The sequence below is a fragment of the Hemibagrus wyckioides genome, linkage group LG23, assembly GCF_019097595.1.
Source record: "Hemibagrus wyckioides isolate EC202008001 linkage group LG23, SWU_Hwy_1.0, whole genome shotgun sequence".
Taxonomy (NCBI): Eukaryota; Metazoa; Chordata; class Actinopteri; order Siluriformes; family Bagridae; genus Hemibagrus; species Hemibagrus wyckioides.
The window spans coordinates 19,771,850-19,791,849 of record NC_080732.1 but is presented as its reverse complement, the minus strand read 5'-3'; the positions used below and the strand labels follow the sequence as shown (position 1 = coordinate 19,791,849).

Sequence of the window (20,000 nt, the reverse complement as noted above, 5' to 3'; positions counted from 1 at the left end):
CATTCCAGCAAGTTGTGCAAGGCTGAACATGAGACATGTGAGTGAAGAATGAAGCGAACGTGTCAGATATAACAGGGTGTTCTCAGAGACCACACACACACACTACAAAACTTCTACATCGCTCAATACCTGTAACACATTAACTTTAGTTTCGCTGGAAAAAAACAGAATACTGTGTGTGTGAGAGAAAGAGAGAGAGAGAGACAGAATCAACCAATCAAAATACAGGATTCACTTCCGTACAGCGATACACAGGCGTATTGATATTAGTCTTATTTTATTGATGTGGATATTGACCTGAGCAAAGATCACACACACACACAAACACACACACACAATTAAATATCACAGTTTTTTATTTCTTAATTTTATATAAATGTTGATTTATTGCTCAGCGTTGATTCAGGGTTAAGGTTGAAGTGGGAATGATCCTGTAGTCGAAGGTGTGTGTGTGTGTGAGATATTTGTTCAGGTTTCTACCAGTGAGTAATGGTGATAGGCTGATAGACGTCTGAATGGATGTTTATTTGTTTATTATATTTGATTTCTTTACTAAAAGATTAAACATGAAACAGTTAAGACAGTAAAATAAATCACACGTCCCGTACGCTTCGGACGTCCCTGTGTGAGGTGGACTCGTTCACAACACTCCACCGTCTGTCTGGGTGTGGGGGGGGCAGTATATGGGTGTAGTTTCAGCTCAGTTTCTTGTCCCAGTTTATTGCGAGTCGATGCTGTGATCTGAGAGGACGCCGCCGGTTCTCTGTTCCTGACTGTCAGCACTTCACTTCCTCATCCCCTGGGTTTATCACCTGGATACACACACACACACACACACACACACACACACACACACAGCAGTTGCCTGCTGTAAGGATCTTTCTTGCTTTTGCTCTCGCTCTCTCTCTCTTACTCTCTTTCTCTCCCCCCCCCCCCTACTCTTCCTGTCTCTCTCTCTCTCTGTCTCTATTTCCCCACCCCTATAGTACTGTAGAACTGTAGAACTCCTGTACTGTAGAGCTGTAGAACTCCTGTACTGTAGAACTGTAGAACTCCTGTACTGTAGAACTGTAGAACTCCTGTACTGTAGAACTGTAGAACTCCTGTACTGTAGAACTCCTGTACTGTAGAACTGTAGAACTCCTGTACTGTAGAACTCCTGTACTGTAGAACTGTAGAACTCCTGTACTGTAGAACTGTAGAACTCCTGTACTGTAGAACTGTAGAACCCCTGTACTGTCGAGCTGTAGAACCCCTGTACTGTAGAGCTGTAGAACCCCTGTACTGTAGAGCTGTAGAACCCCTGTACTGTAGAGCTGTAGAACTCCTGTACTGTAGAACTCCTGTACTGTAGAACCCCTGTACTGTAGAGCTGTAGAACTCCTGTACTGTAGAACTGTAGAACCCCTGTACTGTAGAACTCCTGTACTGTAGAGCTGTAGAACCCCTGTACTGTAGAGCTGTAGAACCCCTGTACTGTAGAACTGTAGAACCCCTGTACTGTAGAACTGTAGAACCCCTGTACTGTAGAGCTGTAGAACCCCTGTACTGTAGAGCTGTAGAACTCCTGTACTGTAGAGCTGTAGAACTCCTGTACTGTAGAGCTGTAGAACCCCTGTACTGTAGAGCTGTAGAACTCCTGTACTGTAGAACTGTAGAACCCCTGTACTGTAGAACTCCTGTACTGTAGAGCTGTAGAACCCCTGTACTGTAGAGCTGTAGAACTCCTGTACTGTAGAACTGTAGAACCCCTGTACTGTAGAACTGTAGAACCCCTGTACTGTAGAGCTGTAGAACCCCTGTACTGTAGAGCTGTAGAACTCCTGTACTGTAGAACTCCTGTACTGTAGAACTCCTGTACTGTAGAACTGTAGAACCCCTGTACTGTAGAACTGTAGAACTCCTGTACTGTAGAACTCCTGTACTGTAGAACTCCTGTACTGTAGAGCTGTAGAACTCCTGTACTGTAGAACTTCTGTACTGTAGAACTGTAGAACCCCTGTACTGTAGAACCCCTGTACTGTAGAACTGTAGAACCCCTGTACTGTAGAACTGTAGAACCCCTGTACTGTAGAACCCCTGTACTGTAGAACTGTAGAACCCCTGTACTGTAGAACCCCTGTACTGTAGAACTGTAGAACCCCTGTACTGTAGAACTGTAGAACCCCTGTACTGTAGAACCCCTGTACTGTAGAACTCCTGTACTGTAGAACTGTAGAACCCCTGTACTGTAGAACTGTAGAACCCCTGTACTGTAGAACTGTAGAACCCCTGTACTGTAGAACTCCTGTACTGTAGAACTGTAGAACCCCTGTACTGTAGAACTGTAGAACCCCTGTACTGTAGAACTGTAGAACCCCTGTACTGTAGAACTGTAGAACCCCTGTACTGTAGAACTGTAGAACTCCTGTACTGTAGAGCTGTAGAACTCCTGTACTGTAGAACTGTAGAACCCCTGTACTGTAGAACTCCTGTACTGTAGAACTGTAGAACCCCTGTACTGTAGAACTCCTGTACTGTAGAACTGTAGAACCCCTGTACTGTAGAACTCCTGTACTGTAGAACTGTAGAACCCCTGTACTGTAGAACTCCTGTACTGTAGAACTGTAGAACCCCTGTACTGTAGAACTCTGTACTGTAGAACTGTAGAACCCCTGTACTGTAGAACTCCTGTACTGTAGAACTGTAGAACTCCTGTACTGTAGAACTGTAGAACCCCTGTACTGTAGAACTTCTGTACTGTAGAACTGTAGAACCCCTGTACTGTAGAACCCCTGTACTGTAGAACCCCTGTACTGTAGAACTGTAGAACCCCTGTACTGTAGAACCCCTGTACTGTAGAACTGTAGAACCCCTGTACTGTAGAACCCCTGTACTGTAGAACTCCTGTACTGTAGAACTGTAGAACCCCTGTACTGTAGAACTGTAGAACTCCTGTACTGTAGAGCTGTAGAACTCCTGTACTGTAGAACTGTAGAACCCCTGTACTGTAGAACTCCTGTACTGTAGAACTGTAGAACCCCTGTACTGTAGAACTCCTGTACTGTAGAACTGTAGAACCCCTGTACTGTAGAACTCCTGTACTGTAGAACTGTAGAACCCCTGTACTGTAGAACTCCTGTACTGTAGAACTGTAGAACTCCTGTACTGTAGAACTGTAGAACCCCTGTACTGTAGAGCTGTAGAACTCCTGTACTGTAGAGCTGTAGAACTCCTGTACTGTAGAGCTGTAGAACTCCTGTACTGTAGAGCTGTAGAACTCCTGTACTGTAGAACTGTAGAACTCCTGTACTGTAGAGCTGTAGAACTCCTGTACTGTAGAGCTGTAGAACTCCTGTACTGTAGAACTGTAGAACTCCTGTACTGTAGAACTGTAGAACTCCTGTACTGTAGAGCTGTAGAACTCCTGTACTGTAGAGCTGTAGAACTCCTGTACTGTAGAGCTGTAGAACCCCTGTACTGTAGAACTCCTGTACTGTAGAGCTGTAGAACCCCTGTACTGTAGAACTCCTGTACTGTAGAGCTGTAGAACTCCTGTACTGTAGAACTGTAGAACTCCTGTACTGTAGAACTGTAGAACTCCTGTACTGTAGAACTGTAGAACTCCTGTACTGTAGAACTGTAGAACTCCTGTACTGTAGAACTGTAGAACTCCTGTACTGTAGAACTGTAGAACCCCTGTACTGTAGAACTTCTGTACTGTAGAACTGTAGAACCCCTGTACTGTAGAACTGTAGAACCCCTGTACTGTAGAACTCCTGTACTGTAGAACTGTAGAACCCCTGTACTGTAGAACTGTAGAACCCCTGTACTGTAGAACCCCTGTACTGTAGAACTGTAGAACCCCTGTACTGTAGAACTGTAGAACCCCTGTACTGTAGAACCCCTGTACTGTAGAACCCCTGTACTGTAGAACCCCTGTACTGTAGAACTGTAGAACCCCTGTACTGTAGAGCTGTAGAACTCCTGTACTGTAGAACTGTAGAACCCCTGTACTGTAGAGCTGTAGAACCCCTGTACTGTAGAACTGTAGAACCCCTGTACTGTAGAACTCCTGTACTGTAGAACTGTAGAACCCCTGTACTGTAGAGCTGTAGAACTCCTGTACTGTAGAACTGTAGAACCCCTGTACTGTAGAGCTGTAGAACTCCTGTACTGTAGAACTGTAGAACCCCTGTACTGTAGAACTCCTGTACTGTAGAACTGTAGAACCCCTGTACTGTAGAACTCCTATTCACTTCTTAATTAATTAATTAAAGCGACAGCTATAGAAATAATAATGAGTTTTTCGGGATTTCGGGAAGTTTTCAGGACAGAACAGTTTACACTTTTTTGTGGTTTCTCAGTAACATGATGAGATGAACATGTTTTGATTAAAAAGAGAGACGGATGAATAACTATTTTGTGTGTGTGCGTTTGTGTGTGTGCGCGCTCGTGTGTGCGTGTGTGTGCGTTTGTGTGCGCGCGCGTGTGTGCGCGTGCGTTTGTGTGCGCGCGCGCGCGTGCGCTTGTGTGTGCGCGTGCGCTTGTGTGTGCGCGTGCGCTTGTGTGCGCGCGTGCGTTTGTGTGCGCGCGCGCGTTTGTGTGCGCGCGCGTTTGTGTGTGTGCGTGCGCTCGTGCGTTTGTGTGTGCGCGCGCGTGTGCGTTTGTGTGTGCGCGCGTGTGCGTTTGTGTGCGCGCGCGTGCGTTTGTGTGTGTGCGTGCGCTCGTTTGTGTGCGCGCGCGTGCGTTTGTGTGTGCGCACTCGTGTGCGTTTGTGTGTGCGTGCGCTCGTGTGCGTTTGTGTGCATGCGCTCGTGTGCGTTTGTGTGCGCGCGCGCGTGTGCGTTTGTGTGTGCGTGCGCTCGCGTGCGTTTGTGTGCGCGCTCGCGTGCGTTTGTGTGCGCGCGCGCGTGTGCGTTTGTGCGCGTTTGTGTGCATGGGCGTTTGTGTGCGCGCGCACGTGCGTTTGTGTGTGCGCGCGTGTGTGCGCGTGTGTGCGCGCATGTGCGTTTGTGTGTGTGTGCGCGCGCTCGTGTGTGTGTGCGTGTGTACACATTGTTTGTATTGTGTTATATTCTATAGCTGTTGTTGTTTCAAAAATTTGCTTTCCAAATAACCTTCACACACACACATCCTCAACTCCACCACACCCTCAACACCAGCACCTCCCCCTCCTCCCCCCATTTCTTTTATATTCACTTTGTAATATCTTATTATATTTTTCATTTGGGGTGTGTGTGTATTTGTGTGTGTGTGTGTGTGTGTGTGTGTGTGTAAGAGAGAGACATGAGTGTTTTGTCCTGTGAGCTGTAGATATTTTATTACAGACATTATAGTGTGAAATGAAACCCGTGCGAATCCTTTTCTTAGCTTTGTCGTGTCACTGGCCACACCCACATTTAATTGCCAGATATCGCTGTTTTTTTTTTCCTTTTCACTTGTTTATTCCTACCCAGTCTCTCTCTCTCTCTCTCTCTCTCTCTCTTTCTCTTATATGACCCAGACAGGTTTTAATCATTTGATTTCTTTTCATCTCGTGTTTCCAGATTCTGTTTGTAATGACTCCGTGTCCATTGCCCCCTTAAACGAGTCTCCTTGTCCATTGTCGAGGCTGTATACACACACACACATGTGAAGTGAAAAACAGCAAAATGTCCACATTCCTGTGTACTGGATACTGGATGGCATGTCGTGTTACACGTTAAACAGGAAAAGTTTGCATTTTTAGGTCAAGGCTCACACACTCACACACCTACCCTCTCTCTCCATCTCTCTCTCTCTCTCTCTCTCTCTCTCTCTCTCTCACACACACACACAAACACATTAGTGGTGTGAGAAACAGCGACAAGTTTTTAATTTTTACTTAATAACTTCACTTCAAAAAGAGAAAAACACAGCGTTTCTGTTCTTCACTGTTATTTTTAGTTCTCCTCTGTTCTCTTGCCTGATAACACAGCTTCACCCTGCACCATCACCCTGCCTGATAACACAGCTTCACCCTGCACCATCACCCTGCCTGATAACACAGCTTCACCCTGCACCATCACCCTGCCTGATAACACAGCTTCACCCTGCACCATCACCCTGCCTGATAACACAGCTTCACCCTGCACCATCACCCTGCCTGATAACACAGCTTCACCCTGCACCATCACCCTGCCTGCTGTTGTGTGTCAGTGTGATGGCCGTGTTCTCACCTGCGTAAAGAACCGCACAGAGGAGGAGAACACACCGTGTGTGTGTGTGTGTAAGAAGCACGAAACAAGGAAGTGGTCTGGTTTATTCCAGATTCTGATTCTAACGTTTCTCGGTAAAAAGAAGGAATCTCAAAATGTAGGAGGAGATCTTGTTGAACTCGCTCTAAACAACACTTAAACAGGTTAATCTGAGCTCGCTGATCTAGTTCTAGTTCTGACTAGATTAGGATCAGCGCTCTGAGTGAGGCGCTTTAATGAGCACCAATTAATCCGATAGAGGATGATGAAACAAGCTCAGGGAAAAGCTGATCAGGGTCAGTGGTGCTGAGAGCTGATGGACAGACTCGGTTCATCTGTCTCTCTCTCTCCCCACTCTCCCTCTCCAACTCTACCCCCCCCATGCTCTGGTTCTCTGTAATTGGTTTGAAGCCCTTTGGTAGTAGTTGGTTTGAAGTGCAGATCTTCTTCAGGATAGTTGGTGATGAAGAATAAGGTGACCAGGAGACAGTATGGTCAGTGTGAATGAGCGTTTGTTGTATCCTGGCAACAAGTAAAGGATGGAAATAATGAAATCATTACATACAGAGGAATTAATGAGCTGTACAGTGCAACACTGCTCCCTCCATCCATTCTTCCATCTGTCTATCTGCCTGTTCTGTCCATCCTATTCTGATCCATTTCTCATCCTCCTCCTTTCTCCATCCCCTTCCATCTCATTTCACACCATCCTGTTCCAAATGATTATAATCATATTTCTCTAACACTTTTTATTATTTTTGTGTAAGGTGCAGACCTTCACCGCTGAACTTCACATGAAACTTGATTTCAGATTATAAAGAATCAGTCCTTTTTTCTTTTTTTCCGACAGTGACCTGTGATTGGCCCAGCCTGTGTCGCCAATGGCAACAGACCCTCCCCCTCAACTGTGGTGAAATGAACTAGTGGGAGCTGGATATACTCTGACCACACACACACACACACACGTATGCACTTCCCACTTTTTTGTCTCCTACTTGTCATTGTCTTGTAGGTTTGTTTCAGGCGTTCACGCCGGAGCAGGAAGTGATGTTATAGACCACATGCCTGCACTCTTGCATGTGTCACATTTGTATGTGACCTGATAATCAGAATAACTCAGTGTGTGGTTTATCTGCAGCAGTGCCTTGTCATCAGCGTTCTCCTCCACACTTGTACCTCCACCACCATGTTTTAGTTTCTGTAAAAGAAAGGCTCTAATGGCCGCTCTGTGGGTCGTCTCCGTCGTCCGGCTGCAGCTCCGTAGTCAGATATGAGACCTCCATAGGCTGAGGTCACCTCTGGCTTCTGTTTTAGTTCTGAACCCCACTCTGAGTGACCCGGACTCACCATGCCCACTCTGAACTCGAAGTGGCGTTATTTGTTCATGCTGCTTGGCGTGCAGCTCATCGTCATGGCCCTCCTGTCCAGAGAGGCTTACCAGAAGAGAGTGAGTTACTTTTTCCGAATCTTCCGCAAACTGGACTTCCAGAGCGGTATGGCCGGGTCGGGGGCGGCTCACGGGACCAACCGCACCGGCGCTGATGTCTACGCTAACCTGTCCCAGCTGGTGCAACCGCCCAACAAAGAGGACATGCACTACTGCCCAGTAAAATCACCACTGCTCAGTAAGTCTACACACTACACACACTACATACACTATACACTACACAATAAACACTCTACACACTACACAACACACTGCACTACACACAGTATACTACAGTAGTGTGTGATGTTGGTCATGTATAGAGAGGTTCTGATGATGATTAGATTAGATCAGATCCTTTAACACATACACACATACAAGTATGACTTCAAAATCACTTCTTTTTTCATTTCTGACAGGTGGGCCGATCCACGTCAGCTTCCCCTCAGGACTCACACTCTCTCAGGTGGAGAGAAAGAATCCACTGGTGGTGCGCGGGGGACGCTACAGACCACCGGACTGCGAGGCCCGGCATCGCACCGCTATAGTCATTCCTCACAGGAACAGAGAACAACACCTGAAGTACCTCCTGTATTACCTACACCCCTTCCTACAGAGACAACAGCTGAGCTATGGCATCTACGTCATCCACCAGGTGAGGAGACACACACACACACACACACTAAAATAAACTGCCACGTTACAAAATAAACCTGCCGCACACTTTCACCTCAGTTTAGCTCCGCCCCTTTCTTCACTAATATCCAGTTAGACATGTATGAGTTTACAGTGTTTCTGTTTTATACACACACTGTACAAGCATTGTATAGTTCTTTTGCGCTATTGGTCAATTTTTTATAACAGTTGTAATAAATGAAATTTGACTTGAGGAATGTTTTCCGTATACAGAGAGGTGTGTTCAGGTGTGTGTTAATGAGATCTGTGACAAACCGGGGTTGGGTTTTACTAGGAGTTTGACACACTGACAGTATCTATATCTTTATCTATTACCTGAACTGGGTGTGGCCTAACAGGAAGGTTTGGTAGGTCTTTTTTTCCGGGGTTTTTTTTTTTTTGGAACACGTACAAGCAGCATCAGCAGAGCCTGTGTGTGTGTGTGTGAAATCTGGATCCTCATAACTTGTAATCTCACCTGCAATCCTGGAGAACCTTTCTGATGAACTTTCTTAAGGAGATCAAAGTCAAAGAAGCTTTATTGTCACTTCAACCATATATAGCAGATGCAGTACACAGTGACGTGAAACAACGTTCCTCTTAGACCAGAGGTGCTACACAGAACACAAAGTACAGTGATGCAGATAAACATAGAGATAAAACTAAACTATACTTAAGGTGCAATAAAAAAATAAAAAAACTAAACTATACTTAAGGTGCAATAAATAAACTTGACATACAACAGAAGTGTAAAGGATGACAAGACCAGACAGTGCAGACAAACATGTAGACCGACTTTTGTGCAGATAGCAGTGTATACAGTGAGAGCAGATATTAAAGTGACACATGTAAACAGGATTAATATAAAGAAATGTAAAGTGATGTGCGTGCAAACAGGACAATTTAGTGTGTGTGTGTGTGTCTGTGTCCAGCACAGTTCAGTTCTTCTTGGAACACAGTTCTCAGCTTTTGTGCGTGTGTGTTATGTATGTGTGTGAGTATGTGTCCAGCACAATTCAGTTCTCCTGTTGAGATCAGATCTTGGTTGTGTGTGTGTGTGATCAGTTCAGCTCAGTTCTCTGTTGAGATACCTGATTGCCTGAGGGAAGAATCTGTTTAACAGTCTGGTTGTGCGGGTCTGAATGCTTTGGTACCTCTTTCTGGATGGCAGAAGGGTGAAGAGTGTGTGTGAGGGGTGTGTGGGATCATCCACAATGCTGTTAACTCTGCGGATGCAGCGTGTGGAGTAAATGTCTGTAATATGTCTATATTATAAGCTAATGTCAGAAAGAAGCTGAAAGTCAATGAGCAGATCCAGCTGTCAGATTTTTAGAGGAAAATAATCTCTAGCTCTGATATTTTTGCCTCATATTAATATGAAGGCTGGGGATTATTCTTTAATCCCAGAGTGTCTGATGTGTGTGAGATGTTTTGGAATGTTGTGGGTTTGGAGGATGGTCTGCACACAGCGCTGAACATTTCTCTAATCCATTTATGAGGGTTAGTGTTTGTGGCTCCCCCTGGTGGAGAAATGTCACACAGCTAAATACCAGCATGCATCAGACTCGGCCTGTTTGTGTGTATGCATGCAGTATTTATATATACATATATATATATATATATATATATATATGTGTGTGTGTGTGTGTGTGTGTGTGTGTGTGTGTGTGTTGCAGGCCGGTGATTACACGTTTAACCGGGCGAAGCTGATGAACATCGGCTTCCGGGAGGCGATGAGGGAGGAGGAATGGGACTGTCTGTTCTTCCATGACGTTGATCTGATTCCTGAGGATGACCGCAACACGTACATCTGCGACAAAAACCCCAAACACGCCGCCATCGCCATGGACAAGTTCGGCTACAAGTCAGTGCGGACTTTCCACATCGCTCAGCTCAGGTCACTTTGGTTTAAAGGTGCAGTCTGTGATTCTCCGAGCTCTCCGTGTGACATGAGACGCAAGACTTTAAATTTCTTTAAAATGGCAGTATTAGATGAGATCAGGAAACATGTAAACAACATGCAAACTACAGACTGCACCTTAACAACCTTCTGTTCCTGTGCTCATTCCTCCTGTACCTCACTTATCTCTCACTACATCTCATTCACTGTCCCTCATTACTGCTGCTGCTGCTGTCTCAAAGATGCCTCCACACCGTGCCTCTGAGTGCCTGTAAGGCGAGCTGTGTGTGTGTAATTCGGTGTGATCTGTGTTTCAGACTGCCCTATAAGGGCTATTTTGGTGGCGTCTCAGCATTAAGTCCTCTACACTACCTGAAGATGAACGGCTTCCCCAACAACTACTGGGGCTGGGGGGGTGAGGACGACGACATAGGCATCCGGTGAGTGAGTGTGTGTGTGTGTGTGTGTGTGTGTGTGTGTGTGTGTGAGCAGGGTACAGATAGTTCAGGGTTCAGAAACAGCTTTTTTCTCATGACTCATTTTTCTTTTCTCTCTGTCCTTTGATCTCCATCTCGATGTCTAATCCAGTGTGTCTCTGGCCGGGATGTCCATCAGCCGTCCATCTCTGAGGATCGGCCGCTACAAGATGATCAAGCACAAACTGGACGAGGGCAATGAGGTCAACCCTAAAAGGTCAGTATTCACATAGACACACACACACAGCCTTTGTTTCCTGAAACATATGTTTTTAAGAGTATTATATAATCTGAATCTCTTTCATTTTAGTAAGTAAATGTTGTGAAAGTTAAATTGTGTGTGTTTCGGTGCAGGTTCAGTTTGTTGGCGAAGACGCAGCAGACGTGGAAGCTGGATGGGATGAACTCTGTGGAGTATGAGCTGGTGTCTCGGGAATACCTGCCTCTCTACACCAACATCACCGTCAACATTGGCACCATGCATGGCCTGCAACCTCCAACCTCAAAACCCGAGCCCAAAGAACGTGCAGAGAACCGACCTGGACGCTGACACACACCTGCTGACTTCAGACATACACACACACAAATAATACAGGGTTGACGTCTGAATGGAGTGTGTAGTTTGGGGGCAGAGCCTCTGTAGTGCATATATCAGGTTAAAAGCTCTAGTGCTCTTTCTGACAGGGGTCTGTCTCTCCCCGGGTCTGTCTCTCCCCGGGTCTGTCTCTCCCCGGGTCTGTCTCTCCCCCTGTCTGTCTCTCCCCCTGTCTGTCTCTCCCCCTGTCTGTCTGTCTCAGAGACCCTTTCTCTTCTCCCGCTCTCCCATATTGTCTGTCTTTCTTGTTACGCACAAACGCAGAGACAGTCCTACACACTCCTCTGCACATGCTCGTGTGTGTGTGTGTGTGTGTGTCTAAGGGAGATCGCACCGTTGTTGCCTTAAACACAAATCTGCACTCCTGTCTGTCTGTCTGTCTCTCTGTCTGTCTCTCTCTCTTTCTCCCCATTCATGGATTTTTATGGATTTTTAATTACTGCTTGAGGAACTTCCTGGTATCAAAACACCAGCGCCGAGGCCCAGAGGATCATGGGTAACGGCTCACAGTACCAGCTGATGGAAAAGACTCCGGTTGTCTGGTGAAGTGGGCGGAGTCTGACTTTACTTCACACTCTGCGTACTGTAAACTGAAGAACTGTTTTTTTAAAACATAAACACAATCAGAAACTTTTAGAACATCATCCGCTGCTCTACATATCCTTACAGCATCCTGTCTCTCTGTCCGTCTCTAGCTGACTCTCTGTCTGTCCGTCTGTCTCTACTCACCACCTTTGACCATGATGGCCTTTGTGGAGGATTTGCGGTGAGAATTTGTCATTTTGTTCGTCGCAAAACAACTCAGATCCGTAATCTAGTGGGTTTTGTGGATGTAAAAGTATCACAGTACTGTGAATTATTTATAGTAATGTACAGCTTTGTAGTTAACTGCTAGTGCTAGCTGTAAATTGCTAAAGCACATGTTGCGAGGTCTTAAAGGGGCGGGGCAGGAAATCATACAGTGCGTAAATGGCGTCACATGAGCTTCAGTCGGCTTTTTTTTGCTAATAAAGTGGGGATAACTCCTAGTTAAAGCTGTAACATCAGGCTGATTTGGATATGTTAGAGCAACAGGAACAGTGGGCTATAACTAGCTGGTTAGAATTATAACGAGCGCTCGTCACTGGGGTACACAAAGAGGAACTAGTTAGCAGGGTAGTTACTCGACTATGCTCACGCTATGATGACCCTCGAGTTTGAGCACCGCTGCAAACTCGACTGTCCAGGTCAAATACGAGATGAAGGTGTAAATAATGTTTGTAAACGTTACAACTTTTTCTAGTTACAGAATTCTGAATCAGATACAGAGCTGTGATCCAAGAACTGATGGCTTGCCCCAGGGGCGTGTCTGAATGTGCACGGGGCAGCTGTTGTGTGATTTTAGCTTTTTTTTGGTCTTTTGGCTGTTTTTAGGGATTAGAGATTAGGGTGTAGGGGTTAGGGCTTAGGGAAAGTCATTAGGACTGATCATAATCCCTGCAGTGCCACAAGTTTAGTGTAATGTTTTTTTTCGTTTGTTTGTTTGTTCTCAAATGAAAGTAAGCATGGAGTCTCCTTGCTGGTGAAAATGGCTGCTTTGAAATGTAAAGGTCAGCTTCAGGACTTTTTACCCGTCTGTAATGGCCCTCACGATGTAATGGATATCGTCCCGTGTCCCGGTCAGGAGAGTTCTCACCCTGAAGTGAAGATTCCCGCTGATGTTTTTTTAATGAAACTGTAATAATCTGGTTGGTGAACAGAATCCTCACTTCCACATCTTCATCTCCGACACTTCAAAGAACGCCTCAGGAACGTAAACCCAAGCTAACACTAAAATAAACTAACGCTCACTATCGCGGCCGATTCCTCCTGAGACGCAGTGACCACGTCTGGTGTATTTCCACCGGAGCGGTGATGAGACGTCCGATCGGATGGTTAGAGCGTCCGGTCATCGGCACTTTCCACCTTATTTGTACAATGTTAATATCTGCTTTTTATCTGATTGTAAATCTGATTTCTCGTGTTTTTTTTCTTTACGATGCCTCACAGTAGTGCGTGGTGGTGGTTTTTTTTTTTTGTGTGTGTTTTTACTCTAAAAAGCTTGTGACCACTAGATGAAGGTGAAGCTGGACAACTGAAACACACTGAACTCGGAGAACACGAAACGTCCAGACGCTGTTTTTAGCGCCGGCGCTAAGGTGCAGGGCCGAGGGCGTCGTAGGCACCGCTGCTAGCGTTAGCATCATGTGCTCTGTTTGGTACTTCAGGTGTCTTTCTACATATCAAGGGCTGAACGATTGATTGCGGTTTTTTTCCTCCAGACTTTAAATATTAAACTTCCTCCAGCCTTTAAGTGCTTTAAGTTCTCCAGATGAACATTAAGGACGAGCTTGTTAGCGTGAAATTACTTAGTTTCTCTTCTTCAGCATCAGCGCACAGTACCGACGTTAAAGCCCGGGCTAAGCTCTGTTAGCACTAGCGTTAGCCAAGCGACTGATTTTGAAATTAAACGTTGAAGCATTTCACTGTTGAGCTGAAGAAGTGACCCCGGTCAGTGAAGTCATCAAGCCGTTAAAGATCAGGTTAAACTTTAGCTCCGCCCTTGTTGACCCTAATCATCACGTTTACTATGGAGACAGTTTGCTCTCGAACAGCACCGGTCTGTGTCCATCTGTCCTTCCACGTCACAATAACAAACTTTGTCACTCTGTAGATTAGTGTGATGATGGACACAGGCCTGGTGTGTGCACAGAGCTCCAGTCTGATGGAGTGTTTTATCTGAACGTGCCTACATTTAATTGTGTGACTGTGTGTTTTGGTGGTAGAGGAAGATTGTGATTATTTTTGTAATAAATTCTGCACATCTACATAGTGGCCTTATAATAAAGATTAATAAAGTAAATGTTTATCAGACCTCCTGTTTCTGTGAAGTCTTTCCAGACGTGTGTGTGTGTGTAAAGCAGTGACCGTTCATGCGGCATTTGATTAAAACTACAAGCTCCTGGACCTTCTCCTCATGAGCAGTACCACAGCAGCATGTCTCTCACCATCAGCCTCAGACATGTTCACCTGGAAACCTAATCCCATCTGAGCAGAGCTCTGGTGTAAACAGAAATCAACAAACCTGCAGGAGGAGAAGGAAAGAATTTAACATGCTGATGGACAGACTCCAGAGAGGAGGAAGCAGACAGACGGGCCGATCATGTCACTGCACACACCGCGGACATCTGGGGAAACCTCACTGCATCACCTGACTCCGTTTTCATCTCTCACGCCACAGCTGGAGCTGAGCCCGGGTTCACAACCAATTCCACATGCAAATGAGTGGGAAGTGGGCGGAGCTTACCACACAGGTTTAACAGGTGAGGTGTCTAACGTCCTGCGTATGGATTTCTACAAAATCAACCATATCACTGTGACACTGATGTGACCGTGTCCATCAGGAGACTTTCATTTGAAGCTTAAACATTTACCTAGAGATTTTGCTGAGTGTGTGAAAAAATCTGCTGTTGTTTTGTGAAACATTCTGGATCTCTCTCACACACACACACACCTCTCAGACGTCTCAGCAGCGGGAACAATGTTAACCTCACAGCTCTACAGACCCCGTGACTCTGTAAGACGACACGTGGAGACAGGAGACAGTGTGGACATTTTATTTTTCCTGAAATTTTCTTTTTTCAAAAAAAACGAAACAAAAGAAGCTCTCGTCAGATTCACTAGAGAATTATAAATTAGCCTACACCGCTCAAAAAAGGGAAAAAACACTTTGTTGACGTGAACATCAGGCGCGTGCTGATCAGTGAACATCACCAGATTTAGCATGGAAGATAATTTAGCTTTAGTTTTAATTTGGAAGAACATCATCTCTGACATGACGATCCTGATGTTAATGTTTATTGTGATAAAATGTCGAAGTTTGTGAGATGAACAGAAGATCAGCACGTGTCTGAGGATCATCACACCCACAGCACTGAGATGTTACACTGTGTGCCGTCCAAACGCACGGAGATGCACGCTCATGTTAGCGCGCTAATCCACCTGAAGCACGACTCGCAGTCCCTCTGAAATCCTGGACGTTTGTTCCGAAGTTTCTTCCCGATATCCGAACTCGTGCTCATGTTTCTCTCCGTGCCTTCTTCTTCTTCACCTGTTTCTGGGACTCCCAGCTCTCCTCGGGTTTCTCTGGTGGAGACAAGAAGAGCAGAGGGTCAGAGCTCACGCTAGCGAGGCTAACATCACATTAGCATCAGTAAACATAACACAGGAAGCCATTTGGGTTTTATGTCCGCTGACTCACTCTGAGGGGGTGGAGCTGTGCTTTTGGGTGGAGCCTCGGGTTCAGCGGGTTTCAGCAGGACTCGAGGGGGAGCCATGAGTTCCTGCTCCTACACACACACACACAAAGTTTAGCATCGTTTTTGCATTAGCACTACAATACTAATGTTGCTAACGTACTGAATCCCAGTTACCACCAGTTTAGCATTCTGCAAGAACTTTATTAAATTAATGAGCTGCTCACTTTTGTGTTTTTAGGCACCATGTTCCCTGCAGTGTTCTGGTCTTTAGCCACGCCCACTTCCACCTGTCAATCAAAATCAAAGTGTATTCATTTAAAAAGGTTGCAGTGCTTACAGAGGCTGTGTGTGTGTATGTTTGGGGGTGGAGCTTCACCTGAGCAGCACTTCCAGCCTCCTCCCCTTTCTTCTTTTTCTTCTTCTTCTTCTTGGCCTTGCCGCTTCCCGGAGCCGCAGCAGGTTCGTCTTTGTCCTTTTCCGGATCCGAGTCCTGCGTGAAGCGGAGAAAAAGAGACGAAGACACGCTCACTACTCCACACGGAGAGCTACAGCACTAGGGGAAGTGAACACTGGAAGTGCACTAGATAGTGAACATGCAGTGTGTCGGAACCCAAGCAGTCTATTTCCCTGTGATTTAAAAACTGACCTGAGGTTCTTCATGAGAAACAGCGCCACCTGCTGGCTCCTCGTAATTCCCCCACTCCTCACACGGGGCGCAGTAATCTGAGGCTGGATCTGCAGAACCGCTGTCTACACACACACACACACACACACACACACACACGTTTATTATTTAATGACTTGAGTTTCTACTTCATGCGTCTTAATTTTAATGACACCATTGAAGAATTCATTTTATTTAGAAATGAAAAATAACACACACACTCACTCATTCAATTCCTGCACCTGAGCTACAATAATGAATAAATAATATTAAATAAAAACTTAAGCTTATTGTAAACTGAACAAAATGAATAATAAAAATAATAATAATAAATATGAGTAAATAATAATAATTCAAAAATATTAAGCTTTAAATTCTAAATAAAAATTATATACATTTCTTTTCCATTATATTATTATTATTAATTATACTCACTGGGTCCAGACCACTCATCATCCACAGGAGCTGGACACACCCAGGATTGCTCAGGAACAACCTGCGCTTCAACACCTACACCTACACCTACACACACACACACACACAGAGAGAGAGAGGAGGAAGCCGTCAGCGTGTTGAGATTCACTCACGTGTCAATTATCCTTAACCTCCAACTACACATCATATAAAACGATAATAAATCATTTATAAACAGTTTGCTTTCCTCTCCCACCTGCAGTTATTCCGTGGAGAGAGACGGGGATGTGAGAGCCATCCACGATCATCCACGAGCCTTAAAGAAACAGATTCATCATTTCCTTCTGGTCAGATTCATTTCATAAAAATGAAGAGTTTCTGTTCATCATCAGTCTGCTGAACACGTCCCTGCCAACGGGCTGTTACTATGGAAACGGTCAGCTATAAACCTGCGCTGCAGTTTTAGACAATTCATCAACACCTTCTGACCAATCAGAGTGCAGAAGTCAGCAGTGTGTTTTACCCTCCATGTCCTGAGGCCAGACGGATGCTTCAGACTTCACGCTGTTCCACGTCTGAGTGTGAGGAGGAACCGACATGCCCAGATCCCAGGATCCTGATCCGTTCACGCCCATCACATCCCACGCATGAGACACTGAGGAGCACACACACATCATATAATGTACAAGTCTTTACTGAAATCCTGAACTGGATCGGATCCTGTAACTAATGGAAAAGTTCAGAATGTCGTCACAGAACTGTCGGGTTTTTAGCCGTTATATAATGTTTATAAAACCTTTATATGGGTCTGTATATAAAACATCATTTTAAAGCTCAGTAGTTTTTAAAGATAATAGAGAATACGAGATGATGGTGATATCTGATGCCCAAGGCTGAAGAGAGCAGTTACAGTGATGTGGGAGTGAAGAGTGTGTGTGTGTTACCTGGTGGAATGACAGCCCGGGTCACTTCAGCTACAGACGGTTCGTCTGTAGAGAGATAAAGATGAGAGAAGAGCTCGTTAAGCTGTGCTCCACTTCACCTGAGCTGAACATGTGCATGTGTGTGGCATGTTCCTGAGGATCGTGATGCTCAGACTCCAGAACATCATGATGTGACGTGTTGTGATGTGAGATGTTCTTGACTCAGCAGACAGACATGAATATTTACATCTTAAAGCTATGTTCAGACTCTGTTCCTCTGTGTAGACTAACAGACATCATTAAAATTCAGACCAGAGCTTACGTTCTACTGGTGCCACCACCTGCTGGCTTCTCTGACCGTTCTTCTGAGCTTTAGGTGCAGGAGTGGTGGTGGTGGTGGTGGTCTTGGTGTTTTTGGCAGAGGTCTTGGTGTTGGTGGTGTTGGTGTTGGAGGCCTTGGTGTTAGTGGTGTTGGAGTTGGAGGTCTTGGTGGTGCTGGAGGTGGTGGTGATGGTGGTGTTGAAAGTCTTGGTGGTGTTGGAGGTGGTGGTGATAATGTTGGAGGTCTTGGTCTTGGTGTTGGATGTGGTCTTGGTTGTGTTGTTGGAGGTGGTGGTTACAGATGGTGTACTGATGATTTTCGGTTCCTCCACAGCAGGTGTGTTTTCTGCGTTTGCAGAGTTGGCGCTGAACTCCGTTCCTCCAGGACTGCCTGATTCATCTCCTGCTCCTTTATCCTTCCTCCGCTGCTGTCGCTTCTCTCGCTGACTCACTTTAGTCTCCCAGTTTCCTACTGAACAACACACACAGGTTGCATGTAGACAACTAACACTACAGGATCTGAAAGAGCACCTGTGAGAATTCAGAATCGAACAGAAGTGTCACAATGAGACGGAACCCTGAAGGACATCGTTACCTTCCTCAGGCTCTCTGCGCTCGGACGTAGACGTTGTATCCTTCACTGCTGCTTTTGCCTTCTTCTTGTTCTTCTTTCCCTAAAAACAGGAGGTACACGTGATCTGGCTGCAGGAAAAACTCTAAAAATCCTCTTCCTGCTTAACATTCATCTCCAGAGTCAGAAAGGGGCGGGGCTTATTTACAGACATAATTTAGCCTGCATCAGCTAGGGGGTGGAGCTAATGTCAGGGCCAGATATAAAGAAATTTGCTTTCTGTTTATCTTAAATTACAGATGAAGAGCTAGAGTTGAATAAAAATAGTTTCATTCATGCAATTTCAAGTTTCTTTTTAATATTTAGACACAGTCTGGAGGTTGTTTTATTTCTCAGTGTAGAGACACTTAGAGTGCAGAATCTTTTATATAATAATGAAACTGTTTATGTGATGCTTAAACGTGCCTTAAATTTGGATACGTGGTGCACAGGATACAGAGAGGTCAGTTTCTCTCAACACCAGCAGGGGGCAGTGATGGGTAGATCAAATTCTTATTAGGAAAGTTAGTTACAACACAATGAAACAACAAAAGCTATAAACTGAACAGCTTCATTTACTATTGTTTCTTATAGAATTAAATAAAAAAAAGAAGAAGGAGGAAATGTGGAACAGGCCACGCCCACACACGACAGGACAGCTGCTGGTGTGTGTGTGTAGGGTTCAGGAACATTAACCCCAGCGGGATCTGGTTCACCACTACCAAATTCCCCAGTGTAAACTAAAACCCACACACTGCTACCAGCGCACCGTGATGTACCACAGCGCAGTGGACCTGCAGCATATCTGTCCATCATGTGGTCATTCTATAAGAAAAACATCAGCATGTCATTCTGAGAGCTCACTCTAAGCCTCTGCATGGGGTTTATTTACCCCTGGCTGTATACCTTATCACTTTTACCCCCTGCTAGGTCTGGACTCTCGCTCTGGTTCTGTGCCTCCGCCAGCTTCAGATCCTCCTCCAGGTCCACAGCCAGGCCGTTCCTCTGGACTTTCTGCAAAACACACACACAGCTTCAACCTGCTGCCCAGTGCGCGCGCACACACACACACACACACACACCATGAGGAGCAGAAACTACATGTAGATCTGCTCGGAGCCGTGTGTGTTCTACATAGATCGTGTGTTGGGTTTTATATAGTCGAGAGGAGAGATGAGATGAGATAAAGACAGCTCCTGAGCACTGAACATCTACACTGAGGATGAGGACCAGCACCTTATCTCCTCCTCTCTTTCTGCTCCTCTTCTTCACCTCCTCGGATTTGGGTTTGGAGGTCTTCCCCGCCTCAGGTGCGACTTTCTCGGTGGCTTTTTTAGAGAAGCACCGGCAGACGGAGAAGCAGAGGAGCAGGGCGAGCAGGAGGCCGAGTCCCGCCGCCACACAGGTGAGGAGCCCCGGCGGAAGCAGCTCCGCTTTCAGCCCCAGATCCACTCCGAGTTCCGCGTGCAGGAGGAGCAGGCCGGAGGAGAGCAGCTCTCTGAGGTACACGTCCATCCGCTCC

The 20,000-nt window shown here is 45.6% G+C and overlaps 2 protein-coding genes across 6 annotated transcripts in view; one reads left to right on the top strand and one right to left on the bottom strand.

The window, feature by feature from the left end:
- si:dkey-199f5.8 (beta-1,4-galactosyltransferase 3) overlaps positions 1-14,161 on the top strand; it is a 20,946-nt gene extending 6,785 nt beyond the window's left edge. Inside the window, exons 2-7 of the mRNA XM_058376570.1 lie at positions 7,048-7,822; positions 8,043-8,278; positions 9,975-10,162; positions 10,516-10,638; positions 10,787-10,891; positions 11,029-14,161. Coding sequence (XP_058232553.1) covers positions 7,546-7,822; positions 8,043-8,278; positions 9,975-10,162; positions 10,516-10,638; positions 10,787-10,891; positions 11,029-11,224 — 1,125 coding nt within the window. The 5' untranslated portion in view covers positions 7,048-7,545 and the 3' untranslated portion in view covers positions 11,225-14,161. The remainder of the gene's footprint in view (positions 1-7,047; positions 7,823-8,042; positions 8,279-9,974; positions 10,163-10,515; positions 10,639-10,786; positions 10,892-11,028) is intronic.
- A 727-nt stretch (positions 14,162-14,888) lies between these two features.
- The window catches only part of mtdhb (metadherin b), a 5,299-nt gene continuing 187 nt past the window's right edge, over positions 14,889-20,000 (bottom strand). The window contains exons 1-13 of one of the 5 annotated variants that reach the window (XM_058376560.1): positions 19,715-20,000; positions 19,385-19,492; positions 18,464-18,542; positions 17,870-18,340; positions 17,569-17,613; positions 17,148-17,279; positions 16,881-16,940; positions 16,646-16,738; positions 16,193-16,296; positions 15,923-16,036; positions 15,771-15,833; positions 15,549-15,636; positions 14,889-15,433 (exon numbers count right to left, since the gene is read on the bottom strand). The exon at positions 19,715-20,000 is cut by the window's right edge and continues 187 nt beyond it. In XM_058376560.1, the coding sequence (XP_058232543.1) occupies positions 15,366-15,433; positions 15,549-15,636; positions 15,771-15,833; positions 15,923-16,036; positions 16,193-16,296; positions 16,646-16,738; positions 16,881-16,940; positions 17,148-17,279; positions 17,569-17,613; positions 17,870-18,340; positions 18,464-18,542; positions 19,385-19,492; positions 19,715-20,000 (1,711 nt within the window). In that variant the 3' untranslated portion in view covers positions 14,889-15,365. The remainder of the gene's footprint in view (positions 15,434-15,548; positions 15,637-15,770; positions 15,834-15,922; positions 16,037-16,192; positions 16,297-16,645; positions 16,739-16,880; positions 16,941-17,147; positions 17,280-17,568; positions 17,614-17,869; positions 18,341-18,463; positions 18,543-19,384; positions 19,493-19,714) is intronic. The other 4 variants (XM_058376562.1, XM_058376561.1, XM_058376565.1 and 1 more) reach the window with 4 other exon arrangements.